The sequence below is a fragment of the Scomber japonicus genome, chromosome 20, assembly GCF_027409825.1.
Source record: "Scomber japonicus isolate fScoJap1 chromosome 20, fScoJap1.pri, whole genome shotgun sequence".
Taxonomy (NCBI): Eukaryota; Metazoa; Chordata; class Actinopteri; order Scombriformes; family Scombridae; genus Scomber; species Scomber japonicus.
Window position 1 is genome coordinate 2,652,195 of NC_070597.1, and position 14,752 is coordinate 2,666,946.

Here is a 14,752-nt window from a genome sequence, read left to right on the forward strand (position 1 = left end):
ATTTAGATTGGTACAGGTATTGTCATTTTTTAGACGATACCCAACCCTAGTGATAATGAACATTTGCACCAAGTTTCATGGCAATCCATCCAATAATTGTTGGGCTATTTCAGTCTGGATTAAAGTTGGTGGACCAATCTGTAGCAGCACTGATGTTAGTAGTTTGTATTGACCCTGAATCAAGAACCGGGTCTCTGGATGTGACGGTTTTAACACTCGACCGGCCCAGTTTTTAACTACAACAACTGATGTAGCCATGGAGCTAATGGGTTAGCTAATGACTTCACTCAGTTGGTATCAGCATCACTTTAAGAGTACTTGGATTGGTGCTAGTATTGTCATTTTTTAGACGATACCAAGACCTAGTGATAATGAACATTGGCACCAAGTTTCATGGCAGTCCATCCAATAATTGTTGGGCTATTTCAGTCTGGATTAAAGTTGGTGGACCAATCTGTAACAGCACTGATGTTATTAGTTTGTATTGACCCTGAATCAAGAACCGGCTCTCTGGATGTGACGGTTTTAACACTCGACCGGCCCAGTTTTTAACTACAGCAACTGATGTAGCCACGGAGCTAATGGGTTAGCTAATGACTTTACTCAGTTGGTATCAGCATCACTTTAAGAGTACTTGGATTGGTGCTAGTATTGTCATTTTTTAGACGATACCCAACCCTAGTGATAATGACCATGTACACCAAGTTTCATGGCAATCCATCCAATAATTGTTGGGATGTTTCAGTCTGGATTAAAGTTGGTGGACCAATCTGTAGCAGCACTGATGTTATTAGTTTGTATTGACCCTGAATCAAGAACCGGCTCTCTGTGATGGTTTTAACAGTCGACCGGCTCATTAAAAAGGAGTTTTCTCCCAATGAGGCTGTTGAGTTTCAATACTACAAAATAAAAGCATCAGGTCAATAGTCGGTGTGATCGCTGCCTAACATTCGCCACCTTTCGTCCGTTCTTTCCTCCTTTTTTACAAACCAAAACTCGTCACCTCGACAGTACTGTTGCCAAAAAAAAAACCAAAAGCTACTATAAAAAACAAACCACTAAGCTTTGTGTAAAATATGAATCAGGTAAAAATCCACCTGTTTAAAACCCCCCGCCCTCCCCTCCCCCTCCCCTACACCTCCCCATCCCCTCCACTGCCCAATGATACACCATTTACAGTCAACGTAAGAAAATGAATGTAGACTTTTGATTGGAAAAAACAATGTATATTATATATTTAATACAAATGAAAAAGAAAAAAAAAAAAAAAAGAGGAGGAAATGATTGTGATTATTTTTTTGTCCGATGCTGAAGAATATATATAGGGTTGGTACAGAGGTGCATAACAGTAGGTGTCCAACACTAAAAATGTCCCTACAGCGGTGCATCATGGGTAGTCGCTTACATCGATGAGTTGTGGAGAGACATCGTTTAATTTCGGCACTTAGAAAACAATCACAATGAATTTCGCGTCATTGTTTCATATTGAACAAAATTTACAAAGCCATTCAAACAGTCATAACTTTTTCATCAATGTATATATATATATTTTTTATCTCGTTTTGTTTGTTTTTTATAACTCAACTTCAAAAATTGAGAATATTCAAAATACACTTTTAACCTCACTTCGTTCTCTTGGTTATTTACAGTTTATGTACAAGAGAAAAATTACACCCAGCACCCAACTCCTCCCGCGTCCCCCCCGCTCCCCTCCCGACCGACCCCCAAATTTTTTTTTCTTCGTTTAACGTCACTTTTTCTGAACAGAGAGTGAGATACAAAATCTTTTTTTTTTTTTTTACTTTGTACATTTATGTGTTTCTTTCCTTTTATCATCATTTTTCCCCCTCAAAGATCCCCGACCCCCCCCAACCCCCCCCAAAAAAAGAAACAGCATCCAAAGCCAAGAGCGCGACTCATGGTTGATGCAGTTTGGCGCCATGACCCTCCCCCTTCCCTTTCCCTTTCCCCATCCCCGCCCCCCCCCCATCCGATCACTATATGGATGTACTGTGGGTGGCATCAATGGCTTCGGGTATGGGTCCTGCGGAGACTGCCTGGTAGGACACTGGCATGGGTGTCTTGCCAGGGCTCTGCCGGAAGAGCCCCCCGTTGGGTGCCCTGTGTTTGCACTGCATGGTGCCGCTGAGGCTGCTGCTGCTGAGCGGGTGGTGCAGGGGCAACGTGGTGCTGCCATGGCCCTGGGACGGGGGTAGTGTCCTGCCTAGGGTCCCCCCATGGTGAGGGTGGGGATGAGGAGGAGGCGGCACCCCCTCCCCGGGGAGGAAGGTGGTCACAGCGAGGCCCGAGGGCGGGTAGTCCCGCCTGGACTCCGGGCCCGGCACCAGAGAGCCCTGGCTGGGCTGCATGCTGCCGATGTCCAGCGCAGAGATCTCGATAGAGGGGCCGGGGATCTGCTTGTGGGCCAAGTCCTCGTCCAAAAGACTGTTCATACGACGGTGCACCTGTTCCAGATTCACCTCCTTGTCCTATAAGAGGAGGAGGGAGGGGGACAGAGGGAGGGAGGGAGGGGAGAGGAAGGGAGGGGACACAGAGGCTGAGATTGGCGATGTGCCGGTTTCTCAGACTGTTTGAGGTCTGCTGGCGCTCCATGCATCCTACAGCTGCTCACTGAGACAGACGCCTATCAGCTGATAGACGGCCTCACGTCTCTGTTTGAGCCCAGTGCGAACTGAGGCCATAAAAAGACCAATTTGTACCTGCACCTTGAAATCAAATTTGGCCAGTGAGTATTAACGGTTTGATGTGTGGAGGAAATAACAATCCTGGAGCCAAACGGACTGACGGGAAGTTAGTTGTAAAGCTGTTAGAGGCTGTTTGTCTTCTTTATGTGTCAGCTGTTAGCGTCACACTGATGGATTCGCTTCTGAATTAAGATTTTGGATTCTTGTTTGTTTTAAAACACCAAACATTAGTTGGTTCCTGCTTCTTCATGTTTTCATTCACCATAAATGATGGAAAACTGAATATTTTGGGGTTTTGGACTGAAGCGCTTTCAAGCACTTTAATTTTTTCACTATTTTCTGACATTTGCTAATCGGATTTTAACCTTTTTAATACATTTAAAAACAGCTTTATGTCTCAGAGCGTCTCTATGTGAAGGTCTAAAAGGTTAAATAATGTTTTTCTTAGCCTGAAGATAGAGATGGGTATAAGGCGTGGGCTGTGGAGACATTTAAAGGGCATTTTACACTATTTTCTGACATTATTTAGACAAACCAATCAACAATATAATCAGTAATGAGAATAACAGCTGATTTAAGGTATAAAACAAGAAATAAATCAATTTTGATGGATGTTTCCTGATTTGAAGCTACATCCAGTTGTGTTTCCTTTCCTTCTCTGCTTTGTGTTTTCTATCCTCGCTGCCCTTGGAGCCGGTACACTCTGTGCTCGGAGGATCGGAGAATTGGTCCGCTATCAGAACAATTTAATCAAAACATCGGCTGACGCTGCATCTCCCCCACCGGCTGCGCCTATGCATACTTGTTAGGCATTAATAGACACTCGAGTGTTTCCCCCCCCCGTCGAAGCGTGGGCCTGCTCCATTACACCGGGTCAGAGGAAGGTAAAGGACGAGGAGTAAAGAGAAGACACACGAGGCATGACTCGCATATCAAAGCCGAAGCTCAATCTAGATTCTCTCCACGTGTGTGTGTGAATGAATCCAGCTGATTTATACAAACAATAAACAGCTTAACAACGAAAACCGGTTTGGCTCCAGCATTGACTTCCACTCAGAGGTACAGTGATATATTAGTTACTCATCACAGTGACAACAACAATGCATATGACACATTTATACTGTGTATTAATACCACACACATATATGCAGTTATGTTGTAGTGTTAGCAAAGATTTTACAAAAGAAAGAAGTGATGTCCAACCCCTCCCATTTCCTCCAACCCCTCCCATCCCACCCTCATAAGTAAATGTTCTATTAATTAGGATATTTAGTTGTAATCTTTTAACATTTTTATAGTTTCAAACCCCATTAATGAAGCTTTTATGAACAGAATTAATACTAGTAGTACTGTCTGCATTTTCCCCCTTCTTCTTTTTTTATTATTTTTTATTATTGGCAGATTCAGCTTTCTCCCACAGGATTTAAACAAACTCAACATGCAGAAGAGGCAGTGCAGCTTGTACTTTAACTCGGTGATCATTATTTCATCGATTTTTTTTTTTTTTTTCAAACCAAACTGTTTCTTTGGCTGCTACTGATCTAGCAGTCCTATCTAGTATTGATCGCTATCGTTGTTTTTGTCAGGATTTGACGGCACACAGTGTGTTTGGTTGCTCAAGTTAAAAGTGTGTTTGCGGCCCTGTGTGGAACAGAGCTTTGGCACAGTAGACGTAACCTTCACATATTTATTCATTCACGTGTTTCTTAATGTTTCAATCACTGATATCAGTCTTTAAAAATCATAAAAGACGATAAAATATAAACTATATGTCAGCTCCCCATAACTAGTGTCTACTAATAGAGAGGTTAACCATCGTGTCTTCCTCCTGGGTCAAATTGACCCGGTCTATTCTGACTGTTCGTTCCTTCCTTCCTTCCTTCCTTCCTTCCATCTGTCCTTCCTCCCTCCCTCCTTCTTTCCTTCCTCCATCCCCCTTTCTTCCTTCCTTCTGTCCTGCCTTCCTCCCTCCTTCCTTCTTTCCTTTCCTCCTTCCTGCCTTCCTCCTTTCCTTCCTTCTTTCCTTTCCTCCCTTCCTTCCTCCATCCTGTCCTTCCTTCCTTCCTTCCATCTGTCCTTCCTACCCCCGCCTTCTTTCCTTCCTCTATCCCCCTTTCTTCCTTCCTTCTGTCCTGCCTTCCTCCTTCCCTCCTTCTTTCCTTCCTTCCTTCCTTCCTTCCTTCCTCCCTCCCTCACTCTTTCTTTCCTCCCCCTACCTTCCTCCCTTCCTTCTTTTCTTTCCTCCTTTCCTTCCTCCATCCTGTCCTTCCTTCCTTTCCTTTCCTCCCTTCCTTCCTCCCTCCTTTCCATCCTTAGTCCTCCCTTCCTCCCTTCTTTCTTTCCTTCTTCCTCCCTTCCTTCCTTCCTTGACTCGAGGACAACAGGAGGGTTAACAGTGATAAAACAAGCAGAGGTTTTGTCTCTGAAAGGCAGATTAAAGGAAGTTTTCACTAGTGAAGCGTTTGCTCTTGAGAAGTCTTTATGTTGGAGGTGATCGAGTGTGAAACAGGCTTATAATACTGAACAAAGAAGCTCATGAAAAGCACACTTAAAGGAAACCTCAGCAGATACTTGACGCACGGTGGTGGCCGAGCACTGCTGAGGTTAAACATCTGTCTTTAGCCTTTGTTTAAACCTTTTAATCATAGATCCTAGCAGAGAGTGTTTATGCATGAGGCCTGAGCAGGTTTGAATGATCCCTCTTTGAATGAGCCTCTCAAAGCCAATTAAAACATCTCTGTACAGGTTATTGTTTCAGCTGGACTGGCACCTCATTAAAATATGTTTTTCTGCAGCGTCAAACTGGCAGCTAGCCCGGATAAATAAAAAAAAAAAGCCTCGGATTAAAACCTCAGCCGGTCGTTAAAGACAAGACTGGTGATGTAAGTGTCGAGGAAGAAAACAAACCGCCGTCTGAAAGCATCCATTAATTTGGGAAAACAAACAGCTCTTTTAATGAGTGCTCCCAGTAGGGGTTGGTGGGTTGGTGGGTGTGGGGGAGGGGGGGTGAGAGATTTTAAATCACTCCCTCAACCCCCTGCTACTTTAGCAAATACTTGCAACCGTCGAGTGGGTTGTGCTCGAGTGCGATAAGAACAGTCTCCGGTTCGCTTTGGATTCAAGTGGTCCTCGGGAACATTTAAACCCTTTCATACAACAAACTTCTTTATTCACAGCAGACTGCCTTTGATATCGACACCACTCTTGAAAACTGTGTGAGGCACTGATACGCTGGGAACACCTCGAACAGCCACACTGATAATGAGACCGCCGTCAAGTGTGTGCAGATTGGAGGTTTCTTTTTAAAACGCTGAAATGATCTCAGCGGTCAAATTATACGTTAGTGATTGAAGTGGTTATGTAGGTTTAACTGAAGCTCAGTGCTCTGATATTAGCAGAGGAATATTAAATTCAACATATATATTACTGGTATTAAGTAGTCTTTGTAACCTTTTGGGTTCAAGCTGGTCCACATAAAGCTTGCCGACCCGCCAGCATTGTGAAACTGGCAGTAATAAATTATTAGCATTTAAATTTCTTAATGTTTTATGCTGCGTTACATTTACCTCAGAAGTGAAGAAGAGTTTGAATCATTCCAGTTTAAGATGTCAGAAAACCAGTTCTAGTCTAGATGACTGCACCACTTACTTGGTCTTTATTTATTTACTACTACTACTTTATTTTTAACCCTCCTGTTGTCCTCAAGTGAATGAAAAGAAAGGAGGAAGAAGGAAAGGAAAGAAAGAAGGAAAGGATGGAAGGAAGTAGGGAGGGAGGGAAGGAGGGAGAGAGAAAGGAAGGGAGGAAGGTAGTGTGAGAAAAGAAAGAGGGAGGGAGGAAGGGAGGAAAGGAAAGAAAGAAGGAAAGGATGGAAGGAAGTAGGGAGGGAGGGAAGGAGGGAGAGAGAAAGGAAGGGAGGAAGGTAGTGTGAGGAAAGAAAGAGGGAGGGAGGAAGGGAGGAAGGTAGTGTGAGGAAAGAAAGAGGGAGGGAGGAAGGGAGGAAGGTAGGGTGAGGAAAGAAAGAGAGAAAGAGGAAGGGAGGAAAGGAAAGAAAGAAGGAAAGGATGGAAGGAAGTAGGGAGGGAGGGAGGGAGAGAGAAAGGAAGGGAGGAAGGTAGTGTGAGGAAAGAAAGAGGGAGGGAGGAAGGGAGGAAGGTAGGGTGAGGAAAGAAAGAGAGAAAGAGGAAGGGAGGAAAGGAAAGAAAGAAGGAAAGGATGGAAGGGAGGAAGGAAGATAGGAAGGAACAGGGTCAATTTGACCCGGGAGGACGACACGAAGGTTAAACTGTATAACCACAGTAGCTGTTCAGATAAAATGTCAAATTAGGATAAAAAGGCCATGCAGCTACAGAATCATGTTTAATCTTAAATCTGTAACACATAGTTTAAATATTACTTAATGAGATTTGGGTGTTTTATGAAGGCAGCGTTAGTTTGCCGATGGGTTCAGCCTTCAACGGCCACCTCAGCTCTCCAGTGGAGGACGCTTTCCAGACTAAAATCAGAATTTACACTTATTGATCTTTATTTATGATTTTTAACCCTCCTGTTGTCCTCGAGTCAATGAAGGAAGGGAGGAAGAAGGAAAGAAAGGAGGGAGGAAGGAAGTAGGGAGGGAGGAAAGAAGGAAGGAAGGAAGGGAGGTGAGGAAGAAAATAAAGAGAGAAGGAGAGAAGGAGGGAGGGAGGAAGGAAAGGAGGGAAGAAGGAAGGGAGGAAGTAGTGAGGAAAGAAGGAAGGGAGGAGGGCGAAAGAAAAAAAAGAAGCAAGGAAGGAAGGGAGGAAAGGAAAGGAAAGAAAGAAGGATGGAAAGGATGGAAGAAAGTAGAGAGGGAGGGAGAGAGAAAGGAAAAGAGGAAGGAAGGAAAGAAGGATATCGGAAAGAAGGAAGGGAGGGAGGAACGGACAGCGGAAAGAAGGAATGGAGGAAGGAAGGAAGGAAAGGACAGCGGAAAGAAGGAAGGGAGGAAGGAAAGGACAGCGGAAAGAAGGAAGGGAGGGAGGAACGGACAGCGGAAAGAAGGAATGGAGGAAGGAAGGAAGGAAAGGACAGCGGAAAGAAGGAAGGGAGGAAGGAAAGGAAGGTGGACGCTTTCCAGGCTAAAATCAGAATTAGTGAAGTGTGTTCTGGCCTTGCAGAGATCAGCTGACTGCTACTCTGAATGTTCTGCACGAAAATCAAAGTTTTCCTCTCATTCAGTCTGCTAAGCTAATAAGATTCGGGCACTTTGGCTCCACTGGTTCAAGTTTAACTCAAATAAATGAAGATAATTTCTGCTTCCAAATTCAAATATTCTATTAATAACTAATTACTTGCTTAAAGTTTGTCTCAAAGTTCCTTTAATATTTTGGGTTTTTTGCACAGAATCCACTTTCCAATCATCTATTTTAAATAAGATTGTAGATTTTCAAGGATAAGCTTTAACCCTCCTGTTGTCCTCGAGTCAAGGAAGGAAGGGAGAGAGGGAGGAGAGAGGAAGGAAAGAGAGAGGGTGGAAAGAAGGAAGGAAGGGAGGAAAGGAAGGAAGGGAGGAGGGAGGAAAGAAAGAGAGAAGGAGGGAGGAAGGAAGGAAGGAAAGAAGGAAGGAATAAAGGGAGGAATGAAGCAAGGAAAGAGAGGAAGGAAAGAAGGAAGAAAGGAAGGAGGGAGGGAGGAATGAAGCAAGGAAAGAGAGGAAGGAAAGAAGGACGAAAGGAAGGAGGGAGGGAGGGAAGAAAGAAGGAAGGAGGGAGAAAGGAAAACAGGAAGTACAGAGGAAAGAAGGAAAGAAGGACAGAGGACAGAAGGAAGGTAGGAGGGAGGAAAGAAAGAGAGAAGGAAGGAAGAAAGGGGGATGGAGGAAGGAAAGAAGGAAGGGAGGAAAGAGAGAGGAAGGAAAGAAAGAGAAGGAGGTAGGGAGGAAGGAGAGAGGGAGGAAAGAATGAAGGGGGATGGAGGAAGGAAGGGAGGAAAGAGAGAGGAAGGAAGGAAAGAGAGAATGAGATAGGGAGGAAGGACAGAAGGAAGGAAGGAAGGGAGGAAGGAAGGAACAGTCAAAACAGACGGGGTCAACTTGACCCTGGAGGACGACAGGAAGTTAAAACAAACACATCATATCCTCGTGAGTTTCTAAAAAGCTTATTAATAATATTAAAAAAAGGCACTGAGTTCGTCTCCATGGTTACGGACGATGTAAAAAAAAAAACCCACCAGGTCAGTTTAAAGATGACCCAACTGGACATATAAATAAAAAAATAATAAATAAAATAAATAAAAAAGAGCAAGGAAGAAACAGAAAGGCACTATATAGGATCTACTTTAATGAGGGTTTCTAATGGCGGGAGATGCAAATGTTAACCCTCCTGTTGTGCTCCCGGGTCAAATTGACCCATCTGTTTTGACTCTTCCTTCCTTCCCTCCTTCCTTCCTTCCCTTCTTTCCTCCCTCCCTCCTTTCCTCCCTCCTTTCCCCCTTCCTTCCTTCCTCCCTTCCTTCTCTCCTCTGTCCTTCTTTCCTTCCTTCCTCCCACCCTCCTACCTTATTTCCTCCCACCCTCCTACCTTCCTTCTTTACTTACTTCTTTCCTCCGTCCTTCCTTCCTTCCTTCCTTCCTTATTTCCTTTCCTCCCTTCCTTCCTTCCTCCATCCCCCTTTCTTCCTTCCTTCCCTCCTTCCTCCCTCACTCCCTCCCTCCCGTCTTTCCTTATTTCCTTGACTCGAACACAACAGGAGGGTTAAAGGTGTGAGGCGGCTCAATTATTATAAAGTTTAATTATCGTATCGTCTGCATAGAGTGAAAACGCCCAAATTCAATTCAATGCAATTAACAACCAAACTGAACCAAATTAAATCGGCCATCTTGGTTTTTCTTTTTTTCCCTTTTTTCTTCTTCATTTGGAGCTGAAACGTCTGGTTCTGGAAATAATGTCCTGGTCAATTATCGAATAAGGAAATTGATCATTAACGGGGGTTTTTTTTCATGTAATTCAGTTTGTAGTAGAAATATATGTAGTTTATTTGCTTTCTATGGATAGGAAATGTATCTTATATTAAACCCAGATTGGTTTTTATTAAATTTAATCACATGAGCAATAAGTCAGATTTATTTCCAGAACACCGGCCACACGTTTATGCTCATAAAATCTACTTTTCAAACAGTAAAGACCTTGATAATGGAACAGAAATGGAGTTTTTTGTAGTTTTTTCAGTGGAAAGTTTGAATAAAATGTCAAATTAAAATGTAAAATGTCGAATAAAAGTTTTTACATCACATCCGACACATCCGAATTTATTTTAAAGGTTTAAATGACTGCAAATAATGGATATGCAATCATGTAATTCAGTATATAGTAGAAATATATGTAGTTAATTTGCTTTCTATGGATAGGAAATATATCTTATATTAAACCCAATTTTGTTTTTATTAAATTTAATCACATGAACAACACATCAGATTTATTTCCAGAACACCGGCCACACGTTTATGCTCATTTTTAGAGTCAGAATTAACCCAAAAAATCAACTTTTCAAACAGTAAAGACCTTGATAATGGAACAGAAATGGAGTTTTTTTGTAGTTTGTGGTTCTGGAAATTTAATCCTGGTCAATTATCGGATAAGGAAATTGATAATAAACGGGTATTTTTAGAAGTGGAGTTTTTAGAATCACATCCGACATTTATTTTAAAGGTTTAAATGAGTGCAAATAATCGATATGCAGTCATGTAATTCAGTATATAGTAGAAATATATGTAGTTTATTTGCTTTCTATGGATAGGAAATGTAATCCCAACTAATCAGATTTATTTCCAGAACACCGGCCACACGTTTATGCTCAGTTTTAGAGTCAAAATGAACCCAAAAATCAACTTTTCAAACAGTAAAGACCTTGATAATGGAACAGAAATGGAGTTTTTTTGTAGTTTTTTCGTCGTCGTTGTGTGTTTTTTTTTTTTTTTTTTTTTTTTGATAGTTGTATAATTGTATAGGAGGTCTATTCTGACCTGTATCAATAGCTTCTGCTTCATCCCAGCCTCTCTCTCTGTCTGTCCAAATGTCCCTCCTCCCCTCCGATGAAGCAGTTGTAATGTCATTATATGTCAATGGACCAGAAACCCTTGCCAGTCTGTAATCCTTAGTAACCTGCACGAGATCATAGACAGTCAAGTGTAAATTAAAATAAAAGAAGAATATAAAATAATAATAAAAATAAAAAAGGATAGATGGAGAGAAGGAGAGGAGATAGATAACAGGGTGCGTCCACATTGACATATAATTTGCAGTAAGATGTTGAAACACAGTGAAAGTACCAGGAGGAGGAGGTTATGGGTTCGATTGGATGTCGGACACATTTCTTATTGCTAAAAAAAAATAAATAAATAAATAAATAAAAAATAAAAGTTTCACTGTCTGCTCACACTTTAGTTTATGGATCCACGTTTCCTCGACTTTGTCCCCCTGTTATATAAATATATATAAATATATATAAATATATATAAACTTAACCCTTTATTAGGCAAATCATTATATTTGGTAACTTCTGTAAATATCCCAAAATATCCTTCCTTCCTTCCTTCCTTCCTTCCTTCCTTCCTTCTTTCCTTCCTTCCTTCCTTCTTTCTTCCGTCCTTCCTCCCTCCCTCCTTCCTCCGTCCTTCCTTTCCTTCCTTCCTTCTTTCCTCCGTCCTTCCTCCCTCCCTCCTTCCTCCGTCCTTCCTTCCTTCCTCCCTTCCCTCCTTTCCTTCCTCCCTTTCTTCTTTCTTCCCTTCTTTCCTTCCTTCCTTTCCTTCCTTCCTTCCTCCCTCTCTCCTCCCTTCCTTCTTTCTTCCTCCGTCCTTCCTTCCTTCCTTTCCTTACTTCCATCTGTCCTTCCTCCCTCCCTCCTTCTCTCTTTCTTTCCTCCTCCTTCCTTCTTTCCTTCGTCCTTCCTCCCTCCTCCGTCCTTCCTTCCTTCTGTCCTTCCACCCTCCCTCCTTCTCTCTTTCTTTCCTTCCTCTCTCTTTCCGCCTTTCCTTCTTTCCTCCATCCCCCTCCTCCCTTCCTTCCTTCCTTCCCTCCTTCCGTCCTTCCTTCCTTCGTCCTTTCCTTCCTTCCTTCTTTCCTCCCTCCCTCCCTCCCTCCCTCCCTCCCTCCCTCCTTCCTTCCTTCCTTCCTTCCTTCCTTCCTTCCTTCCTGTCCTATAAAGGGTTAAGTATATATATATATGAGTGAAGCTTGAGGTGAGTCCTACATGTCTGCTGCTGTCTTTGGCACACGAGGTGAAGGTTTGGTTTTGGAGGTAGAACTTATAAAAAGCAGGTTTGAGGTCAGAGGTCAGAGTGTGTGTGTGAAGCCCTGATGAGTGTTTGGAGAAGCAGATGTTTGAACCCGTGTGTCCCAGTTCCAGACTAGAGACCAGAAGAGTCTTACTATATGAGTTGGTTCACGTGTGCTTAAAAGGAAAAAGGTTAACAGGTTTTTTTTTGGAAGTCTTAAAATAGCAATCATGTGACTAATGAGGTTTTCCTCCTGTTCATACTGACTATTAACCCTCCTGTTGTCCTCAAGTCAAGGAAAGACAGAAGGAAGGAAGGAAAGAAAGGAGTAAGGAGGAAAAGAGGAAGGAAGTAATGAGAGAAGGAAGGAAGGAAAGGAAGAAGGAAACGAACTCCTGGAAACGAAAGTAGTAAGGACGAAAAGAGGAAGGAATTTAGGAGAGAAGGAAGGAAAGGAGGAAGGAAGAAAGGAGTAAGGATGAAAAGAGGAAGGAATTTAGGAGAGAAGGAAGGAAGGAAAGAAAGGAGTGGGGAGGGAGGGAGGAAAGGAGGAAGGAAGGAAGGAATTTAGGAGAGAAGGAAGGAAAAGGAGTAAGGATGAAAAGAGGAACAAAATTAGGAGAGAAGGATGGGGAAGGAAGGAAGGAAAGGAGTAAGGAAAGAAGAAAAGAAAGGAGTAAGGAGGGGGGAGGGAGGGAGGAAGGAAGGAAGGAAGGAAAGGAGTAAGGACGAAAAGAGGAAGGAATTTAGGAGAGAAGGAAGAGAGGATGGCAAGAAAGGAGTAAGGAGGGAGGGAGGTAAGAAAGGAGGAAGGACGAAAAGAGGAAGGAAGTAAGGAGAGAAAGAAGGAAGGGAGGAAGGAAGGAAGGAAAGGTGTAAGGACGAAAAGAGGAAGGAATTTAGGAGAGAAGGAAGGGAGGAGGGAGTAAGGACAAAAAGAGGAAGGAATTTAGGAGAGGAGGGAGGAAGGAAGGAAGGAAGGAAGGAAGGAAAGAAAGGAGTAAGGAGGGAGGGAGGAAAGGAGGAAGGTTGGAAGGAGGAGGGAGCAAAAAAAGAGGGAAGGAAGGAAGGAGAGAAGGAACAGTCAAAAGAGAGAGACGGGGTCAGTTTGACCCGGGAGGACGACAGGAGGGTTAAAAGATCTAATGTTCTTTCAGTCATTTAAAGTCTCTGATCAGCTTCTATTGAGCTTCATCAGTCTGAGCTACTATAGTTACTATAGCAACCATAATAACCATAGTTATTCATATCAGTGATATCTGACACATTTACAGTCTGTTTAGCATCATATCTCCTCTTAGTGTTTCCTGTTGACGCTGAAGCTTCATATTAGCTTCACATCAACTTTTAAATATATATTTATTAGCACAGAACAGAAGAAGGACTGTATGTTTAGTCCTCTATATACTATCTGTCCAGCTTTATGGAAGATATGATTCCCTAAAACACTCCTAACCTTTTTACATCTGCAGGATTCAGGAGTGATAGTTATCCACCAACAACAGCTTACATTAATGTTGGGATTGAACTTTAATTTAGCAGAGTTAGAAGTTACTTATACATTCTCTCTCTCTCTCTATAGATATATTTATCAACCAATATATGTATTATAATTGTATTACTCTATAATATGTGTATTAGCCTATAAAATCCTCTATAGGTCAGTATAGTAACAAAAAGACTTTGATACTAAAAACACGCTACAGTAACGTTGAAACATAGAAGATGAAGATTTGACTTCATATCAGCTTCAGATCTACTTTTAAATCCATGTTTCTGCACATTAGGAGGATTTAAGACCCGTTCAAACAGCATGAACAGTTATTAAACATTTAAGAATCCACCCAAAGTTTAACTGAAACTGAAGCTAACATAAAGTATTTTATTTTATTACTAAAACAGTTATAAAGAGCAGGTTATGTTTCTATGATAAGGTTTATTATTATTAGGCAGTAGTTTATGTTTATATGGATTTACAGAAACACATTTATGAGCCACTCAGTTCATTTCTAACTAATCTCACAAGTGTTTTTCATTTTAGTAATTAATAAAATACTTTAGATGACAAACATCATAAAGATTGATTGATGACATCATCAGATTATATTATCAGGTTGTTAATGAAGCAACATAAAGTTAATGAGCAACCTGTCAAAGCTTTAACACTTCTCTCACTGCTGTTTGACTCAAATCTATAAACTGCTCTGGAGCTTCATCTTAATGTCTGATTCTGTTTAAAAGCTTCTGATTTATAATGTTTGTATTTCCTCTTTATTCCTTTTATATTTAATGCTGGAAGGAAGGGAGGGAAGGAAGGAAGGAAGGAAGGAAGGAAGGAAGGAAGGAAGGAAGGAACTGCAGCAGATAGAATGAGTAAATAGTTTGTTACAGGAAACGACGGGGAACGTTTTCTGACTGTTCCTTCTTTCCTCTGTCCTTCCTCCTTTCCTTCCTTCCTTCCTTCTTTCATCTGTCCTTCCTCCTTTCCTTCCTTCCTTCCTTCCTTCCTTCTTTCATCTGTCCTTCCTCCTTTCCTTCCTTCCTTCCTTCTTTCATCCGTCCTTCCTCCTTTCCTTCTTTCTTTCTTCCTTCCTCTCTTCCTCCTTCCTTCCGTCCTTCTTTCCTTCCTTCCTCCTTCCTTCTTTCCTCTGTCCTTCCTTCTTTCCTCTGTCCTTCCTCCTTTCCTTCTTTCTTCCTCCTTCCCTCCTTCCATCCTTCCTTCCTTCTTTCTTTCTTCCTTCCTTCCTCTCTTCCCTCCGTCCTTTCCTTCCTTCCTTCCTTCCTTCTTTCCTCTGTCCTTCCTTCTTTCTTTCTT

At 42.2% G+C, this 14,752-nt stretch overlaps 1 protein-coding gene across 1 annotated transcript in view; it reads right to left on the reverse strand.

The window, feature by feature from the left end:
• Nucleotides 1-1,997: 1,997 nt before the first annotated feature.
• The window catches only part of LOC128381828 (glutamate receptor ionotropic, delta-1-like), a 78,654-nt gene continuing 65,899 nt past the window's right edge, over nucleotides 1,998-14,752 (reverse strand). The window contains exon 10 of the mRNA XM_053341858.1: nucleotides 1,998-2,489. Coding sequence (XP_053197833.1) covers nucleotides 1,998-2,489 — 492 coding nt within the window. The remainder of the gene's footprint in view (nucleotides 2,490-14,752) is intronic.